Source organism: Tursiops truncatus, chromosome 2 (genome assembly GCF_011762595.2).
Source record: "Tursiops truncatus isolate mTurTru1 chromosome 2, mTurTru1.mat.Y, whole genome shotgun sequence".
Classification (NCBI taxonomy): Eukaryota; Metazoa; Chordata; class Mammalia; order Artiodactyla; family Delphinidae; genus Tursiops; species Tursiops truncatus.
The window spans coordinates 27,235,189-27,254,397 of NC_047035.1; the positions used below are offsets into that span (position 1 = coordinate 27,235,189).

A 19,209-nucleotide genomic window follows, 5' to 3' on the forward strand; every position below is an offset into this window, starting at 1 on the left:
AGTTTTTCATTTCAGTTATTGTATTTTCAACTCTAGAATTTATATTTGGTTCTTTTTGATTTGTCTTTCTTGATATTCTCTATTTGGTGAGACATCATTCTCTACTTTTCTTTCATTCTTTACACACTGGTTTCCTTTAGTTCTTGAATATATTTATAACAGCTGAGCTACTTTCTTTTTCTGTTACATCCAACCTCTGGGCTTCCTCAGGAACAGTTTTCTAACTGTGTATGGGCCCTGCTTTCCTGTTTCTTTGCATGTCTCATTTTTTTTGTTGTTGAAACTGGACATTTTAAATATAATGTCAACTCTAGAAATGAGATTCTCCTCCTTCCCCAGGATTTGTTACTGTGGCTGCTGCTTGTTCACTGACTTTCCTGGACTCATTTTGTAAAGTCTGTGCTCTTTGTCATGTGCAGCCACTGAGGTTTCTGCTCCACTAGCTTAGTTTTGAACTAAGGATTAGACAGATTTCCTTAAATACTTTAAGCCCACAAGTGTCCCACCTTTGCTGAGGACCTCTATGTGTGCGTTGGGACTCGCCTGTGATGCTCCAGCAGGGTGGTGACAACTCTGCCTTAGCCTTCACCTTCTGCTTACACAGAGCCTCCAGTTCAGCCAGAGGTGAGACTTCAGGGCTTTCTCAGGTCTTTCCTGGGCATGTGCACAGCTCTGCATGTGCATGTGGATTTCTAGATTCCTAAGAATATGTCAGAGCTTTCCAAAGCCCCCTGGACATCTCATTCTCCAGATTTTCCTTTCAAGACCTTTGGTCAGCCTCTTGCTTACCCCAACCGGTATTGCCACCTCAGGCAGCTGTGATGTTAAACAGTGATCGCTTTCAACAAATGCCCTGGAAATAGCGCTTTCCCACTGAGAAAGCTCTGAGTCAGGTCAAATATAGGCAAATCCTCTGAAGGGGGCCTTTGCAGGGAACTGCCACAGAAGTCAAATAGTGACCTAGGGATGGGACTTCTGGGGGAGCTCCAAACTTGTTTGGCCCCCTCCAGTGGCTGTGAGGCTGCTGGTTTTCAAGGCTACCACAGAGCCTGGAAGAGGGGATCGGAATAGGACAAGTTAAAACACAAAGCTTGCGACTTTACTGTCATTCAGATATTTGTCTTGAATAGATGCTCACTGGATTGTTTCAAGCCTTTGGTTAAGAACCCTGAAACAACTGATTTTGATAACGTCTGCCGGTGGTGTTCTTGTTTTCATGGAGGAACAGATGATGCAAGGTCCTCACTCCACCATTCCAGAAGTGCTAACCCATTTATTCCCTGTGTTATCACTTAACCAAATAGATTAAGGAAGAGTGTCCAGAACCAAAGGATTAACACCACCCTGCCAGACTGAAGACCATATAAGCAACCAGCCGTACAAGATGGAAGGAAAAGGAGTTGCTTTGCCCCTAAAGCATGGCCCGGAGCTGAGCCACAGCGACCAGGAGCAACACTGTTCCTGGTACATTTTGTTCTTATTTCTTGCTATCATGGGTCAGTGACCTGACCCTGCCATAAACAGCGTCCAGAACCGAAGACCGCGACCTCTGGAATAAGGCCATTGCCCCGTTATTGCCACCATCACCACTCTCGTTCACAGAAGATGTTTATTAAGCACTCATCTGCCCTAGAATTCCAAGGTAAGCCTCAAACGCCCTGTTGTCAGGTGCCATAAGGTTTATGGTGGTCAAAGGTTGATGTACTCGAGATGTTTAACTCTAGGGAAAAGTGAAAGTTCTTAGAGGCATGGAATGCTGAGTCTGGAAGGGAACCCAAAGATCATCAGGTTTCACTATCCAGCTATAGCCTGATATTCCCCACAATATCCCCACTAAGTGGTTGGCTCCACCTACACTTGAATACCTCTCAGTGATGAGCAACCCATAGTATCTTTAGCTGGCCATCCTAAGTATTGGAAACTTTCTTTGTTTTGTGAATGAGTGCAGAGACATACTCAGAACTGAGAAGCTGTTCTGAGAGAGGGAGGAATGGAGACCAGAGGCCTTGGAGACTAACGTGGGTACCTGGGGCTATTCCAGATGAGAGGTCACCTAATCTGTGCCTATGCCTGAAAACCAGGTGTGCCTCTCTACTGTGGATGATACCACCTCTTATCTAATGCCTCCGCAGATAAACACTTTAATTCAGGTGAAGGGCATTGATAAGCCTAAAGTGAAGCCCTGGTACAAGTCAAGGAAGGAGCATAGGCAGTCACGGATTGGGAGTGTAGGCTTTGGAGTCTGACAAATCTGTACTTGAATCCTGGCTCTGCCCTTTGAAAACTGTGTGTTCTTGAGCTATTACCTAATCTCTCTGAGTTTGTTTCCTCATCTGTTAAATGGGGAAAATTATACTATTTACCTCTCACCGGTGTGGTGAGAGTTAAATAAAATAATATATAAAAAGCCTTGGCACGTAGTAAATGCTAGTATTGTTGTAAGATACAGTTTGTGAGCCTAGAGAAAACCTGAGGTTATAGCCAACTGGGGTTTCACTGAGAATAAGTCACGTCAACCAATCTCACTTCTTTTCTTCTTCTGGTTACTGAGCGTGATATACACGCTTGATTTTAATCAAACAAACTGGAGGGTTAAATGGTCAGGGGTAAGCTGGATAGCAGCAGAGCTGGGTGGATCTGTAAAGACACCTTTAATGGGATGCCCTGAGGTTCCGTCCTTGCCCCTGTCTAGGACAACATTCTCATTAAACGTTAGAATGAAGATGCAGCAAACACCTTGCTGGAAAGGCAAGCCAATACACCAGCATAAATGTTGAAATTTATCTTACCAAAGCCAAGAAAGCGAAATGAAAGAGGGATGTTGTCTTGCATTCAGGTAAAGAAGGAGCAATGTTCCAAGATGAAGGATTGGCTGGGGAGTGATCATGTCACAAGACTCATATAAATATCCACCCACCCGCTCACTCAATCACTCATTTAATAACTCTTGGAGTATACTCCAGGTTGGCCACTGCTGAGGAGTTATAAAGATAAAAAGACATAAATTCCTACTCCCAGGGAGTTCCCAGTTTAGTGGGAAAACAGACCTGGAAATGATCTTTTTTTTTTTTTTTAATGCTAAGTGTTAAGATGTACCAGGAACAGCACAATAAAAGAGGAAAGGTCGCCTAATACTGCTTTACAGCAGTCATACTGAGATGAGACTCGGAGGATCGGCAGGCGTTTTGCCAGACAACTTGATATGGGAAGGAATGGTTGTCTAGGTAACCCAACATCGAAGGCCCTGAGACAGAGCTGTCTCTTCTGGTTGACCCTAAACGACGACTTCACATATACATTTGGGATTTGGAAACAGTAAGATGCACAGACACATCAGGCCTCTTGTCTCACACTCCCAGTTCCATTACACTCCTGGACACATCTATATCTTACCATAGGTGATGATAAGCAGCACAAAGTTGAGGTTTTTGAAGAGTCGGACGATGGAACTTAAGTATGAAGCATCAGGGGACGCCAAGGCATAGCTTAGGGATTGGGCCCTGCTGGGGGGATGTTTAGGCTTCTCCTTGAATACTGAAAGGAAAGAAACAGAGAGATCACTGCAAATCCCTATGGTCCCACCCTGCAGAGCTGATACATGGACGACAGCTGACTCCCTCATCTGAGAAGGAACGAAGACTCCAAAAGGAAATATTAATTCTTCAATTAAATCCTTTATAGTCTCCTCTCTTGAAGCTGCATCTCACTGTCTGTGGCTCCGTGACTGTGCCTTCGATTATTTTTTCTTAATGGCCTTTGGACGGCTGCAATCACTGGGCTTCCCAGGCAGTATTCAAGGATCAAGGAGCCGAGTAACAACCGGGGAATAACATACGGCAGAGCACTGAAGAAATTCAGTAGTAACACGGAGATAGGAGGGAAGTGAGAGCTGAGGCTCTGGGATTAGTGAGTCCAGTTAAGGACTCAGCACCAGAGCTCCCCCCAGGGGGGAAGGGACTGTGATGCCCATGCTGAGCACAGAGCCTGGCACATGCTGCCAATAAACATTCCCCGAATAAGGGAAAGGATCTTCTTCTATTGGAAAGACCCGGAGTCCATCCCTAGCTTCTCGAAGTCTGAATCAGACATCTGCCCCACGAGAAACCAGAGGATTAACACATGCTCCTGTAGGTGTGACCACTCTGATAGGAAGGACTGGGGGGGGACAGTGGGAAAACCATTTGCTTTATGTTCTATTTTCAGTACAACTGGTACAATCCATTTGACTGCATTGATGGCGGTTCAGTTCTCTGGGGGCCAAATCAGTTTAACCAGCTGTTTGGCTAAATTGGTCCCCCAATTGGGTCCAAGTAAAGAAGCACCTTGGTGTGTCCCCAGCCCCCATGAGAACACCTCTGAAAGGTCAGGAAACTGCCTCCAGCTGGAGGAAGCTCTGGAAATGAGGTTTAGTCTCTTGAAGATCAAAGGTCTCCCCCCTCCATCCAGATAACCCTCCAGCCCTGACTTCACAGCCCTGCTCCTTCCTTCTCCGGAAACAGTCCTGGGTAACTTCCCACCACTGGGTACTTCTCAACCATTGTCCTGCCTGTTCACCTCCCCTTCTATCAGGGGAAAGAAATCAAGGCAAGAGGTTTTTTTTAATCTCGGCAACAGCAGCTGTTTGCTCAAGGATTTGGCAACCACAAATCACAGTTTGGATAAGATTTTTCAGTTCTTTATTCAATGAGCAACCGTCTGTGCTTACTAGTAAAACGCAAAGTGTAGAAATGGCCTACCTCCAGGATCTCTGCAAAGAACCAGGCCCTCATCTGCTACAAACACAAGAATTTGGAGCTGAGCACATTACAATTTGAAACTTCAAGTCTGGTCGAGATGGTTCTTTCGTGTTCTCAACCACAGCTTCAAGGCTTCTCACCTTCCCAGGAACACCAAGTTCTCCGTCCAAGAGATCCTGTGAGCTTTGAAAAGCCATCAGGCAGCCCTTCCTCAGCTTGGACCCCGGGGAGGAAATGACACAGTGAGAACAGCTGGATGACATACATGATTATAAAACTGTTTGACTCTGGAGTTGAGGCCAGCAGGAAGGAATGACACCTTTAACGTGTGAGGTGGAACTTTCGGATATTAGGAAGACAGCTGGTTAACTTTTAAAGACAAATGACTCACTGAAAATGAAAACCTCTACTGAATTTATCACAGCCCATGTGATAGCACTCAGAAGAGAAAAAAGGATATAAATGAACCAAATACCTCAATGATTAAATATACATACATAGAATATTAATAATATTAATAATCATTAATTCTCTGGGGCTGGTGGCTGGGATTAACAGGTACAAGGCTAAGTTAATGGTCATTCTTTTCTTTATGCTTTTTTGTATTTTCTAGATTTTTTCCATAATGAGCGTACCTTATACACATTTTAAAAAAGCATTTTAAAATGTGGGCCCCAGGCATTCCCAGGTGAATGTATGAGAGCATTAGTGTTTGTGGGTCAGTCCTATTTTGTTTTCTTGTGTTCCAGAAATTTAGGGTATGGAGTTAGACAACCTTAGGCTGGAATCCAGCCTCTGCCACTCACTGTCTAATCTTGAATAATTCCCTTATCTCCTCGTAAGTCACTGTTTCCTCTTGGTTAAGTGAGACTGATGCTGGTACCTCCCCTATAGGGCTGGTACCTCCCCTATAGGGCCATTGAGGAGTCAGTGAGATCAGGCACACTCAGCACAGGGCCTGTGACATCGTAAGTGCTCACCAGGGCCTCATCAAGGGGATTAGCAGGCTGCCCATTCATTCTAATGAGGTCATACTGGGGAACTGGTTAATTACAACTAACCTTTACTGAACAGCTAACAAAGTACACAGGACCAGCTAGCACTGAATCGGCAGCAACTACTCAGGCTAAAACATTTGAAGACCATTGGAAGCCTGGCTTCCAGTTTCTATAGATATGTTTTATAGATTACATGGGACCTAGAATGCTGATCTAGGGCCACAGTCACAAGGTCCTCACCCAAGTCAGCAGGACCTCCCTGCCTCCCCGACCCCCATGAGCCTATTAATGACCTTACCGATGATGACAAGGATGAAAAGCAGAGTGGCCACACCTGCTATTATGTAGAACATGATGCTGATGTGGTAGGCAAGCTTGTCCTGGTCTTTGATGTTGGGTACCAAGACAGGAGGGACCAAGAACCCAATGGCAATTCCAAGCTATAGAAGACAGAGACAATCAATCGTTGTATCAATGGCCCAGAGGTGACAGCACACATTTAAGATCCTCCTAATTAGAAACATAATCCCCAACTTCCAGCCCTTCTTAAACCTCAAACAGGGATTGCTTCCCCCCTCAAGACATCAGAGATCTTTCTTTTGATTGACAGCTCAACTCACACACCCTTGACCACCCTCACTACCACAGTCTGTGAAAACGATTATAGCTGGGGTTCTCAACGCTGACAGGCTTTTCTCTAGCTACAAACTAATGAAGAATGGTCCCTATACTCCCATCTCTATGGTAGAGTAAAACAATGCTGGTTTTGCTTTTTGTGCCATTTAAATTCTTGATTTCACTGTATCTGTTCACCTGGAGCTGAGAGACCAGCTGAGGGAAAAATTCTACACCCTACAACCCCAAGAACTTGCATTCAGTGAGAGACAGAAGCCTAACGTCGCTACCACATTTACGAACACAGAAGCTTAAGTTCATTGTGTAAGTTAACTTTGTAATTTATAAAGCATCTGTGGTGTGAAGTCACACAACTGCATAAATTTATACACACAGGACATGGGCACATGCAAAGTGGCTATAAATACATATACAAACACAACCCAACAAACTGAAACATCTTATATCTGCGTTGCAGTTCAAACTCCAGTGACCTGAGATAACATGCCTTGGGTGTTTCTGAGGGCAGAAATGCCTTGGTTCAGGAGTGACTAGCTGTGATAGAACTCCCCAAACCCTTCTGCCACGCAAAATACCAAGGTGGAAATTTGAAAATAGTGTGAGAACACACGAAATACCCAGGTCCAAATTGTAAGAGTGAGAGAAACTGAGTAAGTCTTTTGTGTTAAGGTCCCATGTTTCCTTTATTGAACCTGAAAGCAACCGCAGGTAGAGAAGCAATTTGCTTTCAGGCCAACACCATTCACCAGCTGCCAATGTGCTGATCATCGTCATTGGTTTTCCAGCCTGTCAATTATAGCCACTCAGAGTGGTCACCAGCGATTCTCAGCTCTGAAATACTCTCAAAAGTCATCATCAATAGGCTCGGTGCAGGGTTGTTCCAATGTACACTGTATACAATCAACAAATCAAACTGATCTTTAAAGCATCTACTATTTGAGGAGATTGGTTCAAGATGGCCGAGTAGAAGGACGTGTGCTCACTCCCTCTTGCGAGAGCACAGAAATCACAACTAACTGCTGAACAATCATCAACAGGAAGACAATGGAACTCACGAGAAAAGATACCCCACATCCAAAGACAAAGGAGAAGTTACAGTGAAACGGTAGGAGGGGCACAATCACAATAAAATTAAATCCCATAACCGCTGGGTGGGCAACTCAAAAACTGGAGAACACTCATACCACAGAAGTCCACCCACTGGAGTGAAGGTTCTGAGCCCCACGTCAGGCTTCCCAACATGGTGGTCTGGCAATGGGAGGAGGATTTCCGGAATCAGACTTTAAAGGCTAGTGGGATTTGATTGCAGGACTTCGACAGGACTGGCGGAAACAGAGACTCCACTCCTGGAGGGTACACACTAAGTCGTGTGCGCATAAGGACCCAGGGGAAAGGAGCAGTGACCCCACAGGAGACTGAAACAGACCTATCTGCTAGTGTTGGAGGGTCTCCTGCAGAGGCGGGGGGCAGCTGTGGCTCACCACAGGGACAAGGACACTGGCAACAGAAATTCTGGGAAGTACCCCTTGGCATGAGCCATCCCGGAGTCCCTCATTCACCCCACCAAAGAGCCTGGAGGCTCCAGGGCTGGGTCGCCTCAGGCCAAACAACCAACAGGGAGGGAACTCAGCCCCACTCATCAGCAGACAAGCAGATTAAACTATTACTGAGCCCTGCCCACCAGAGCAACACCCAGCTCTAAGCACCACCAGTCCCTCCCATCAGGAAGCATGTACAAGCCTCTTAGATAGCCTAATCCACCAGAGGGCAGACAGCAGAAGCAAGAAAAACTACAATCCTGCAGCCTGTAGAACAAAAACCACATTCACAGAAAGATACACAAAATAAAAAGGCAGAGAGGACTATGTACCAGATGAAGGAACAAGATAAAACCCCAGAAAAACAACTAAATGAAGTGGAGACAGGCAACCTTCCAGAAAAAAGAATTCAAAATAATGATAGTGAAGATGATCCAGGACCTCAGAAAAAGAATGGAGGCAAAGATCAAGAAGATGCAAGAAATGTTTCACAAACACCTAGAGGAATTAAAAAACAAACAAACAGAGATGATAATACTATAACTGAAATGAAGAATACACTAGAAGGAATCCATAGCAGAATAATTGAGGCAGAAGAACAGATAAGTGACCTGGAAGACAGAATGGTGGAATTCACTGCCACAGAACAGAATTTTAAAAAAACAGTGAAAAGAAATGAAGACAGACGCAAGAGGGAAGAGATATGGGAACATATGTATATGTATAACTGATTCACTTCGTTATAAAGCAGAAACTAACACACCATTGTAAAGTAATTATACCCCAATAAAGATGTTAAAAAAAAAAAAAAAAAAAGAAATGAAGACAGCCTAAGAGACCTCTGGGACAACATTAAACACACCAACATTCGCATTAGAGAGGTACCAGAAAGAGAAGAGAGAGAGAAAGGAACCGAGAAAATATTTGAAGAGATTATAGTCAAAAACTTCCCTAACGTGGGAAAGGAAATAGTCACCCAAGTCCAGGAAGCGCAGAGAGTCCCAGGCCACATAAACTCAAGGAGAAACATGCCGAAACACATAGTAATCAAATTGACAAAAATTAAAGACAAAGAAAAATTATTAAAAGCAACAAGGGAAAAATGACAACATACAAGGGAACTCCTATAGGGTTAACAGCGGATTTCTCACCAGAAACTCTACAAGCCAGAAGGGAGTGGCACGATATATTTAAAGCAATGAAATGGAAGACCTACAAACAAGATTACTCTACCAGCAAGGATCTCATTCAGATTCCAAGGAGAAATCAAAAGCTTTATAGACAAGCAAAAGCTAAGAGAATTCAGCACCACCAAATCAGCTCTACAACAAATGCTAAAGGAACTTCTCTAACTGGGAAACACAAGAGAAGAAAGCGGACCTACAAAAACAAACCCAAAACAATTAAGAAAAAGGTAACAGGAACAAACACATCGATAATTACGTTAAATGTGAATGGATTAAATGCTCCAGCCAAAAGACACAGATTCATTGAATGGATACAAAAACAAGATCCATAAATATGCTGTCTACAAGAGACCCACTTCCGACCTAGGGACACATACAGACTGAAAGTGAGGGGATGCAAAAAGATATTCCATGCAAATGGAAATCAAAAGAAAGCTGGAGTAGCAATACTCATATCAGTTAAAATAGACTTTAAGTTAAAGAATGTTACAAGAGACAAGGAGGGACACTACACAGGATCAATCCAAGGAGAAGATATAACAATTATAAATATATATGCACCCAACATAGGAGCACCTCAATACATAAGGCAAATGCTCACAGCTATAAAAGAGGAAATTGACAGTAACACAATAATAGTGGGGGACTTTAACACCTCACTTACACCAATGGACAGATAATCCAGACAGAAAATTAATAAGGAAACACAAGCTTTAAATGACACAATAGACCAGATAGATTTAACTGATATTTATAGGGGATTCCATCCCAAAACAGCAGATTACACTTTCTTCTCAAGTGCACATGGAACATTCTCCAGGATAGATCACATCTTGGGTCACAAATCAAGCCTCGGTAAATTTAAGAAAATTGAAATCATATCAAGCATCTTTTCTGAGCAATATGCTATGAGATTAGAAAACAATTGCAGGGAAAAAAGCGTAAAAAACACAAACACATGGAGGCTAAATAATATGTTACTAAATAACCAAGAGATCACTGAAGAAATCAAAGAGGAAATCAAAAATACCTAGAGACAAATTACAATGAAAACACGACAATTCAAAACCTATGGGATGCAGCAAACAGCAGTTCCAAGAGGGAAGTTTATAACAATACAAGCCTACCTCAAGAAATAAGAAAATATCTCAAATAAACAATCTAACCTACACCTAAAGGAACTAGAGAAAGAAGAACAAACAAAACCCAAAGTTAGTGGAAGGAAAGAAATCATGAAGATCAGAGCAGAGATAAATGGAATAGAGACAAAGAAAACAATAGCAAAGATCAATAAAACTAAAAGCTGGTTCTTTGAGAAGATAAACAAAATTGATAAACCTTCAGCCAGACTCATCAAGAAAATGAGAGAGAGGACTCAAATCAATAAAATTAGAAATGAAAAAGGAGAAGTTACAACAGACACCGCAGAAATACAAAGCATCCTAAGAGACTACTACAAGCAACTCTATGGCAATAAAATGGACAACCTGGAAGAAATGAACAAATTCCTAGAAATGCACAACCTTCTGAGACTGAACCAGGAAGAAATATAAAATATGAACAGACCAGTCACAAGCACTGAAATTGAAACTGTGAATAAAAATCTTCCAACAAAAAAAGCCCAGGACCAGATGGCTTCAGAGGCGAATTCTATCAAACATTTAGGGAAGAGCTAACACCTATCCGTCTCAAACTTTTCCAAAATATAGCAGAGGGAGGAACACTCCCAAACTCATTGGATGAGGCCACCTTCACCCTGACACCAAAACCAGACAAAGATGTCACAAAGAAAACTACAGGCCAATATCACTAATGAACATAGATGCAAAAATCCTCAACAAAATACTAGCAAACAGAATCCAACAGCACATTAAAAGGATCATACACCATGATCAAGTGGGGTTTATTCCAGGAATGCAAGGATTCTTCAATATACACAAATCAATCAATGTGATAAACCATATTAACAAATTGAAGGAGAAAAACCATGTAATTTTCTCAATAGATGCAAGAAAGCTTTTGACAAAATTCAACACCCATTTATGATAAAAACCCTCCAGAAAGCAGGGACAGAGGGAACTTACCTCAACATAATAAAGGCCATATATGACAAACCCACAGCCAAAATCATTCTCAATGGTGAAAAACTGAAACCATTTCCTCTAAGATCAGGAACAAGACAAGGTTGTCCACTCTCACCACTATTATTCAACATAGTTTTGGAAGTTTTAGCCATAGCAATCAGAGAAGAAAAAGAAATTAAAGGAATCCAAGTTGGAGAAGAAGTAAAGCTGTCACTGTTTGCAGATGACATGATATTATACATAGAGAATCCTAAAGATGCCACCAGAAAACTAGAGCTAATTAATGAATTTGGTAAAGTAGCAGGATACAAAATTAATGCTCAGAAATCTCTTGTATTCCTATACACTAATGATGAAAAATCTGGAAGAGAAATTAAGGAAACACTCCCATTTACCACTGCAACAAAAAGAATAAAATACTTAGGATTAAACCTTCCTAAGGAGACAAAATACCTGTATGCAGAAAACTATAAGACACTGATGAAAGAAATTAAATATGGTACAAACAGATGGAGAGATATACCATGTTCTTGGATTGGAAGAATCAATATTGTGAAAATGACTCTACTACGCAAAGCAATCTACAGATTCAATGCAATCCCTATCAAATTACCAATGGCATTTTTTACAGAACTAGAACAAAAAATCTTAAAATTTATATGAAGACACAAAAGACCCCACATAGACAAAGTAATCTTGAGGGGAAAAAAAAAGGATCTGGAGGAATCAGACTCCCTGACTTCAGACTATACTACAAAGCTACAGTAATCAAGACAATATGCTACTGGCACAAAAACAGAAATATAGATCCACGGAACAGGATAGAAAGCCCAGAGATAAACCCATACACCTATGGTCAACTAATTTATGACAAAGGAGGCAAGGATATACAATGGAGAAAAGACAGTCTCTTCAATAATTGGTGCTGCAAAAACTGGACAGCTACACGGAACACTCCCTAACACCATACACAAAAATAAACTCAAAATGGATTAAAGAACTAAATGTAACACCAGACACTATAAAACTCTTAGGAGGGGCTTCCCTGGTGGCGTAGTAGTTGAGAGTCCGCCTGCCGATGCAGGGGACACGGGTTCGTGCCCCAGTCCGGGAAGATTCCACATGCCACAGAGCGGCTAGGCCCGTGAGCCATGGCTGCTGAGCCTGCACATCCAGAGCCTGTGCTCTGCAACGGGAGAGGCCACAAGAGTGAGAGGCCCGCGTATCACAAAAAAAAAAAAAAACCTTTTAGGGGAAAACACAGGAAGAACACTCTTTGACATGAATCACAGCAAGATCTTTTTTTCTTTTAAATTGTTTTCCTTGTTTCTATTTCATTTATTTCTGCTCTGATCTTTATGATTTCTTTCCTTCTACTAACTTTGGGTTTTGTTTTTCTCCTTTCTCTAGTTCCTTTAGATATAAGGTTAGATTGTTTGAGATTTTTCTTGTTTTTTTTTTTTAATTATTTATTTTTGGTTGCATTGGGTCTGCTGCTGTGCACAGGCTTTCTCTAGTTGCAGCAAGCGAGGGCTACTCTTCCTTGCAGTGCAAGGGCTTCTCATTGTGGTGGCTTCTCTTGTTGTGGAGCACGGGCTCTAGGTGAGCAGGCTTCAGTAGTTGTGGCACACAAGCTCAGTAGTTGTGGCTCACGGACTCTAGAGCACAAGCTCAGTAGTTGTGGCGCACGGGCTTATTTGCTCCATGGCATGTGGGATCTTTCTGGCCCAAGGCTTCAACCTGTGTCCCCTGCATTGGCAGGCAGGTTCTTAACCACTGCACGACCAGGGAAGCTTTTTTCTTGTTTCTTGAGGTAGGCTTGTATTGCTATAAACTTCACTCTTAGAACTGCTTTTGCTGCATCCCATAGGTTTTGAATTGTCGTGTTTTCATTGTAATTTGTCTCTAGGTATTTTTGATTTCCTCTTTGATTTCTTCAGTGATCTCTTGGTTATTTAGTAACATATTATTTAGCCTCCATGTGTTTGTGTTTTTTACGCTTTTTTCCCTGCAATTGTTTTCTAATCTCATAGCATATTGCTCAGAAAAGATGCTTGATATGATTTCAATTTTCTTAAATTTACCGAGGCTTGATTTGTGACCCAAGATGTGATCTATCCTGGAGAATGTTCCATGTGCACTTGAGAAGAAAGTGTAATCTGCTGTTTTGGGATGGAATCCCCTATAAATATCAGTTAAATCTATCTGGTCTATTGTGTCATTTAAAGCTTGTGTTTCCTTATTAATTTTCTGTCTGGATTATCTGTCCATTGGTGTAAGTGAGGTGTTAAAGTCCCCCACTATTATTGTGTTACTGTCAATTTCCTCTTTTATAGCTGTGAGCATTTGCCTTATGTATTGAGGTGCTCCTATGTTGGGTGCATATATATTTATAATTGTTATATCTTCTCCTTGGATTGATCCTGTGTAGTGTCCCTCCTTGTCTCTTGTAACATTCTTTAACTTAAAGTCTATTTTAACTGATATGAGTATTGCTACTCCAGCTTTCTTTTGATTTCCATTTGCATGGAATATCTTTTTGCATCCCCTCACTTTCAGTCTGTATGTGTCCCTAGGTCGGAAGTGGGTCTCTTGTAGACAGCATATTTATGGATCTTGTTTTTGTATCCATTCAATGAATCTGTGTCTTTTGGCTGGAGCATTTAATCCATTCACATTTAACGTAATTATCGATATGTTTGTTCCTGTTACCTTTTTCTTAATTGTTTTGGGTTTGTTTTTGTAGGTCCTTTTCTTCTCTTGTGTTTCCCAGTTAGAGAAGTTCCTTTACCATTTGTTGTAGAGCTGGTTTGGTGGTGAATTCTCTTAGCTTTTGCTTGTCTATAAAGCTTTTGATTTCTCCATCAAATCTGAATGAGATCCTTGCTGGGTAGAGTACTCTTGGTTGTAGCTTCTTCCCTCTCATCACTTCAAATATATCGACGCCATCCCACAGTGACTTTTCTCCAGGAGGAAATCGGCTTGGCAGTACTTTCATGCCCAGTGTGGAAACCAAAACATAGGGATTGGACTGTAAGCTGCTGCCTCTTCTGTTTTTTTCAGGGCATATTTTTTCCTACTTCTTGAGAGCTGTGTTCAGTGATCGTGCACAGCTCTATACCCAGCTCCTAGTTCCTGAGTCTGTCCCTTAGCAGGAACTCAGTGATGTTGGCTGGCTGGACAGACAGACAGATGGACGTTGGTGGAAGGTCTTGTCTACGCAAAGCTGGCAGAAATACACGGGTCTGCCCACTAAGGACCACATTCTTTCTACAAACCACATTGTCCTCTCATTGGTAAGGGCAGAAAATGGGTACATGGGGGACTGGGAAGAGGGCAGAATGGCTGACTGGTTTTTGTGCATCTACTAGGCACTGGGTATCTAATAGAGTTTATCTTTTTCATTCAGCCCATGAACTTTTGCAACAAAGACAAAAATGAGAAAAACTGGGGGTGGGCACCCAGCCAGCCTATGGGCACACAGGCGGGTAGCAGAAGAGCTGGGCTCCTAAACAAGTTCTGTCTGACTCCAGGCTCCAGCTCACCTCCTGCCTACCAGGAAACGCTACTGGTGTGACACTAGTCAACACGGAAGCCTGTATTTTCACTCCTTTGAGTTCTGTCTCGCATTTGATAGACCACCACCAGGGTAAAAACCAGAGACCCGCAGCCCAAGTCTGGACAAGAATCATTTAAAGAGTTGATGGAATGCTGCTCCCAAGGGTGGGATCCGTACCTTTCTCACACTCACAAAAAAACAAAGACCCAGACTATGAATGTAAGGGATTGAAAATCACCATTAACTGGTTTTGACTTGCCTTATGCCCCAGCATTTGTTCTGTAGTTTTATCCTCCTCAACAAAATACAGTCAGGAGCAAAATACACAATACACAGACAGTCTCCGCTCTTCAGAGCCTATGAGCCTAATCACAATGGTTCACTTCACCCCAAAAGAAGATGTTTTACCAAAATGGGGTGAATAAAGGATGGAGAGGCAGACTGGGATACTCAATTTTTGTTTTCGATTTGATTTTTGCCCTTTCTGCAAACTCAAGGGTGATATTTAAACACTGTTGCAATAGCAGCGGTCACGAGCACTTCCAGAGCAAATGTCACAGTTAAAAACATGCCTGTGCAGCCTGAGGGCTTCGGGTGACAGGAAGAAGCCGTACTCTGTGTCATGCATCACTTGTCACTCCAGCTCACGCACTCGGCAGAGCCAAAATAAACCCAGAAACCACTAGGCTGCATCTGGGGTAAGATGCCCACACTTGACCAACAACACAACACAACACGTGTTATGTTGGCTCTGAGATCCACAGAACTACTGTCCCCAACACCATCCATGTGGGGCACCCCTGCAAAGCCCCAAGTCACAACTGAATCCAGGCAAAAAGCTGCCCTCCCAGTGCTGCCTGGTCATGAACATGCCCAGACCATCAAAGGAAGACCCTGGGGCTTTCACAAAAGGCAGGGAGCGCTGCGTCAACACCATGGTGAGCGCTTAGTCCACTGGAACAAGGACAGACCACTGGTCCCCATCTGAACCCTCTTCCAGGGTCCCAGGCACCTCATCCTCCAGACCCAGGTATTGGCCAGCAGGATCCTGCTCATCTTGGTAGGAGGCAACCACATCAGCAAGCAGGTTCTCACCCGCCCAACCTCATTCCTCCTCGGTCCATTCCTGCCCCAGGCATGCCTGCTGATCAGAGAAAGATGCGCCCACTCTCAGCCCCATGGCTGGGTCCCCATTGCCTCATTCCTTCCCCCTGGGCACAGTCACCCGATCAGGGTGGCATGTCTCTTGCATTTCAGGACTCCCAACAGCTGGCTTTCTGGCGTCAAGGGTCAAAAATGTCCCCTTACTGGGCCAGCAGCTTTCCCTGCAGCAAAGCTCCTGGGCTTGAAGGCTTGCTTCAAAGTTGGTCTCCTTATGACCTAATCGGAGGGTCACCATGCTCCTCAAGGAGCTCACACCCATGTGGTTCATTTTAACAGTGAACATTGTTCATTTTGAAGTGAACCCCTCCCCCTTCCTCCTTTCCACCCCAACATCCCTCAGACGTGTCGTCACTCTACACAGTGGTTAAGACCTAGGGCTCCAAGTTCAGAAAGGTGTGTGTTCACATACCAGCTCTACCAGTTAGGAGATGTCTGGCATGGGCACGTTAATTCCCCTCTTTGTGCCTATTTCCTAATTCACAAAGGAAGGTACTGCCTACTTCACACCCTCTAGCTCAGGGGGGTGCTCTGACGCCTAGTGAGCCCATTTGAGTGGACTACTCTGCAGAACGCTGTACACCAGGAGGGCTCACTCCTCTTCTGCAAGCCTGCCTCTCCCACCCCGCACGCTCTCCCCCAGCAATGGCGACAGGCAGGGGAGGAGAGGCCACTGGGACAAACAAGATGTGCTTGGTTGACCGATGGCAGCCCCACAGACACCTGCCCTGGCTCTCCTCATCCTTCTCTGCTCATTCTCTCTGCCCTTTCTCATCTCTCAGCCCCCTGGCCTCTGCCCTCTCACAACCACGCTGTCCGACCCTCCCCCGCCGTCCTTGGACGTCCACATTGCATCAGCTCCCCGCCCCCTTTCAGATGATGTGACCTCTCTCCCACCAGCCTGCATAGCGTGTTCAGGGGCACCTTCCTCGGCGCTGCTCTGACCACGCGGTCCTGCTCAAGGACCCTCAAGGAGCCAGCCCTCTCCCAGGGAGGACCACATCCACACCCCTCAGCCTGCTGTTCTTAGCTTTCTTCACATCCCGTCCCACCTCCATCTGCTTCCCTGGATGTCCCCGGACTGGATGATTCACAAGTCCAACCTTTCATCGACTGGTCTCAACCTTTATCCCAGCAGACTCATTGCTTGCAAAGGTCTCTCTCCTTGAGTCTTTTAGAGCCCATCTCACCCTCAGTTCCTTCACTGAGTTTTCCTTGGTCATGCTAGTGAGGCTTGATCTCCTTGCCCTAACTCCTCTAATCCTTTGGTTTTCAACCTTATTTGTGACACTAGTCTGGTGCCTGGTAAACACAAAAGGAGTTTACTCGATAAATGGGTACCGAATGAATGGGCTGCAGTTAACTGGCATGTCAGGAAAACGTCACTACCCTTCCAGATTAGCCATGAGCCCAGATCTGGGGAAAGATGTCGTTGGAAATTTAAATCTAGACAAGACTCTCAGAGAAAGTATGCTATTTAAAAAAACATCATTGGGGGTTGTTTTAAAATCAGCACCACATGAAAGATAAATTTGGGTTCAACCTAGATTTCCACACACCATGTTTGCTCAAAGCTGACCAACCCCTATGAGCAACGTTAAGCACACGGCAGGATGCCACCCTCACAAGGGTGTTTCTATGTGATGGGTGACCACATACAGGTGTGTATCTATACATGTCTATGTACACTAGCAAGGATCTTAATGATCTAAAGGTTAATCAGACGCTAAGTGTCACAGAGTACAACAGCTGAGGAAAACTTAGCTACATAGGCAAATGTATGAAAATGTGACTATATAAAGGGTCACTTAAGTCCATGCAGAATTTATGGGCACTAAAATGTGCTACAATTATAGTATGTCTAATTTCCATCCCATACAAAACGCGCCCACCCTCTCCTGGGGCTGCGTGTCTGGACACTGGTACCTCAGGCGTGGCCATCGGGGCCACCAGCAGGGAGGCCACCACTACAACCTGTCTCCCAGGCCCACGTCCACGTGGGAATTATACACAGCGCTCGGAAGTGACTTCAACACTCACGGCCCATCCCTACACCCTGCTGTGAGCATTTAAACACCACGAAGTGGTGCTGCTAGGCAAGTGGTGCACACTCGCTACATAGTTCTGCTCCTATTGGCCAGTGCCAGGTAAACTTAGACGTGTGTTTACACCTCAGTGAAAACACTACACCTCAGTGACTGAAGAATAACTAATTTGGGTAAAATGATGCACAAACAAAGGTTCCAGGATCCCCAATGTGGGTCTCCGTTAGAGTGAAGGTACATGGCAGGAAAGCCAACTTTGGATGTGGAGGAGGCTCAGAGGGCGGTCCTGGGACTGAGGCTTGGATGCCCCAGAAAGAAGCAAGGAGAGCGAGGTGGCTGCTGGGCACGGAAACACTGAACTTGAACTACAGCTTAATCATGAGGACAAGCTCCCAGCCACCCAGGACCACCAGGCAGCGTCTAGGAACACACCGCAGTCGGCAATCACGTGCACGCAAAGCCTGCTCACATGATCGTATTTTTGAAATTCCCAAATCCAACCCCGTGGCTTCTTCTAAAAAGGCCAACTGAGGATCAAGGAGGCAGCAGACCTTCAGGAACAAAAACAATCCCACTGACCTGGGGGCAAATCGCCCATGAAAGAGCTTTATGGATTTCAAAGGCTAGGCTTAGGTCCCTAAGAACTTGGGAAGCAGGGTCACAGCTGGTTGACTATAGACTTTCTTAGAGTCCCTCCCCAATCACAGGGTTTGTCTTCAAACCTGTGATTGTGCTGGTGGCTTATATAACCTCAGCTTGGATTTCCTCAGTCCTTTGGGGTAAAGAGGTTAGGGAAAGGCAAGAAGAGCACTAGTGAAATCAGGACAGCCTGTAATCACTGCTTCCCAGGGAAGGTAAGAATAGTGACCACGGCTGACCCATTGTGCTCGCCACGCCACAGTTACTGGCCTAGGCACTATTAAGTGCTACACACATACACACACTCTTTTAATCCCTATTTTTAAATGGAGAAAACTAGCCTTTAGGTAGCTTGCCCAGGGTCATAGAACAGCAAGTGTTCTATGCTGGGCTTCAAGTTCAGGCCACGGGTACTAGAGTTTGACCCATTCACCATTTGGCTGAATGTTCAGGTCTTGGCTGTTATTCAAACTAGAAGGAAGGAAACTAACACATAATGAGCACCTACTGTGCTAGGCAGTTGCTAAATGATGTTTCACGTTATTTCATTTAATCCCTTCCAACAACTCCCTAAAGTTGTCAGGATTATCTCTGGTTTGGTTTTTACAGATGAGAAAACTGTAACT

The 19,209-nt window shown here is 44.0% G+C and overlaps 1 protein-coding gene across 1 annotated transcript in view; it reads right to left on the reverse strand.

Annotated features, from left to right (window-relative positions):
• Window positions 1-19,209, reverse strand: part of FLVCR2 (FLVCR choline and putative heme transporter 2) — a 64,537-nt gene that overhangs the window by 27,776 nt on the left and 17,552 nt on the right. The window contains exons 2-3 of the mRNA XM_033850816.2: window positions 6,033-6,174; window positions 3,394-3,534 (exon numbers count right to left, since the gene is read on the reverse strand). Coding sequence (XP_033706707.1) covers window positions 3,394-3,534; window positions 6,033-6,174 — 283 coding nt within the window. The remainder of the gene's footprint in view (window positions 1-3,393; window positions 3,535-6,032; window positions 6,175-19,209) is intronic.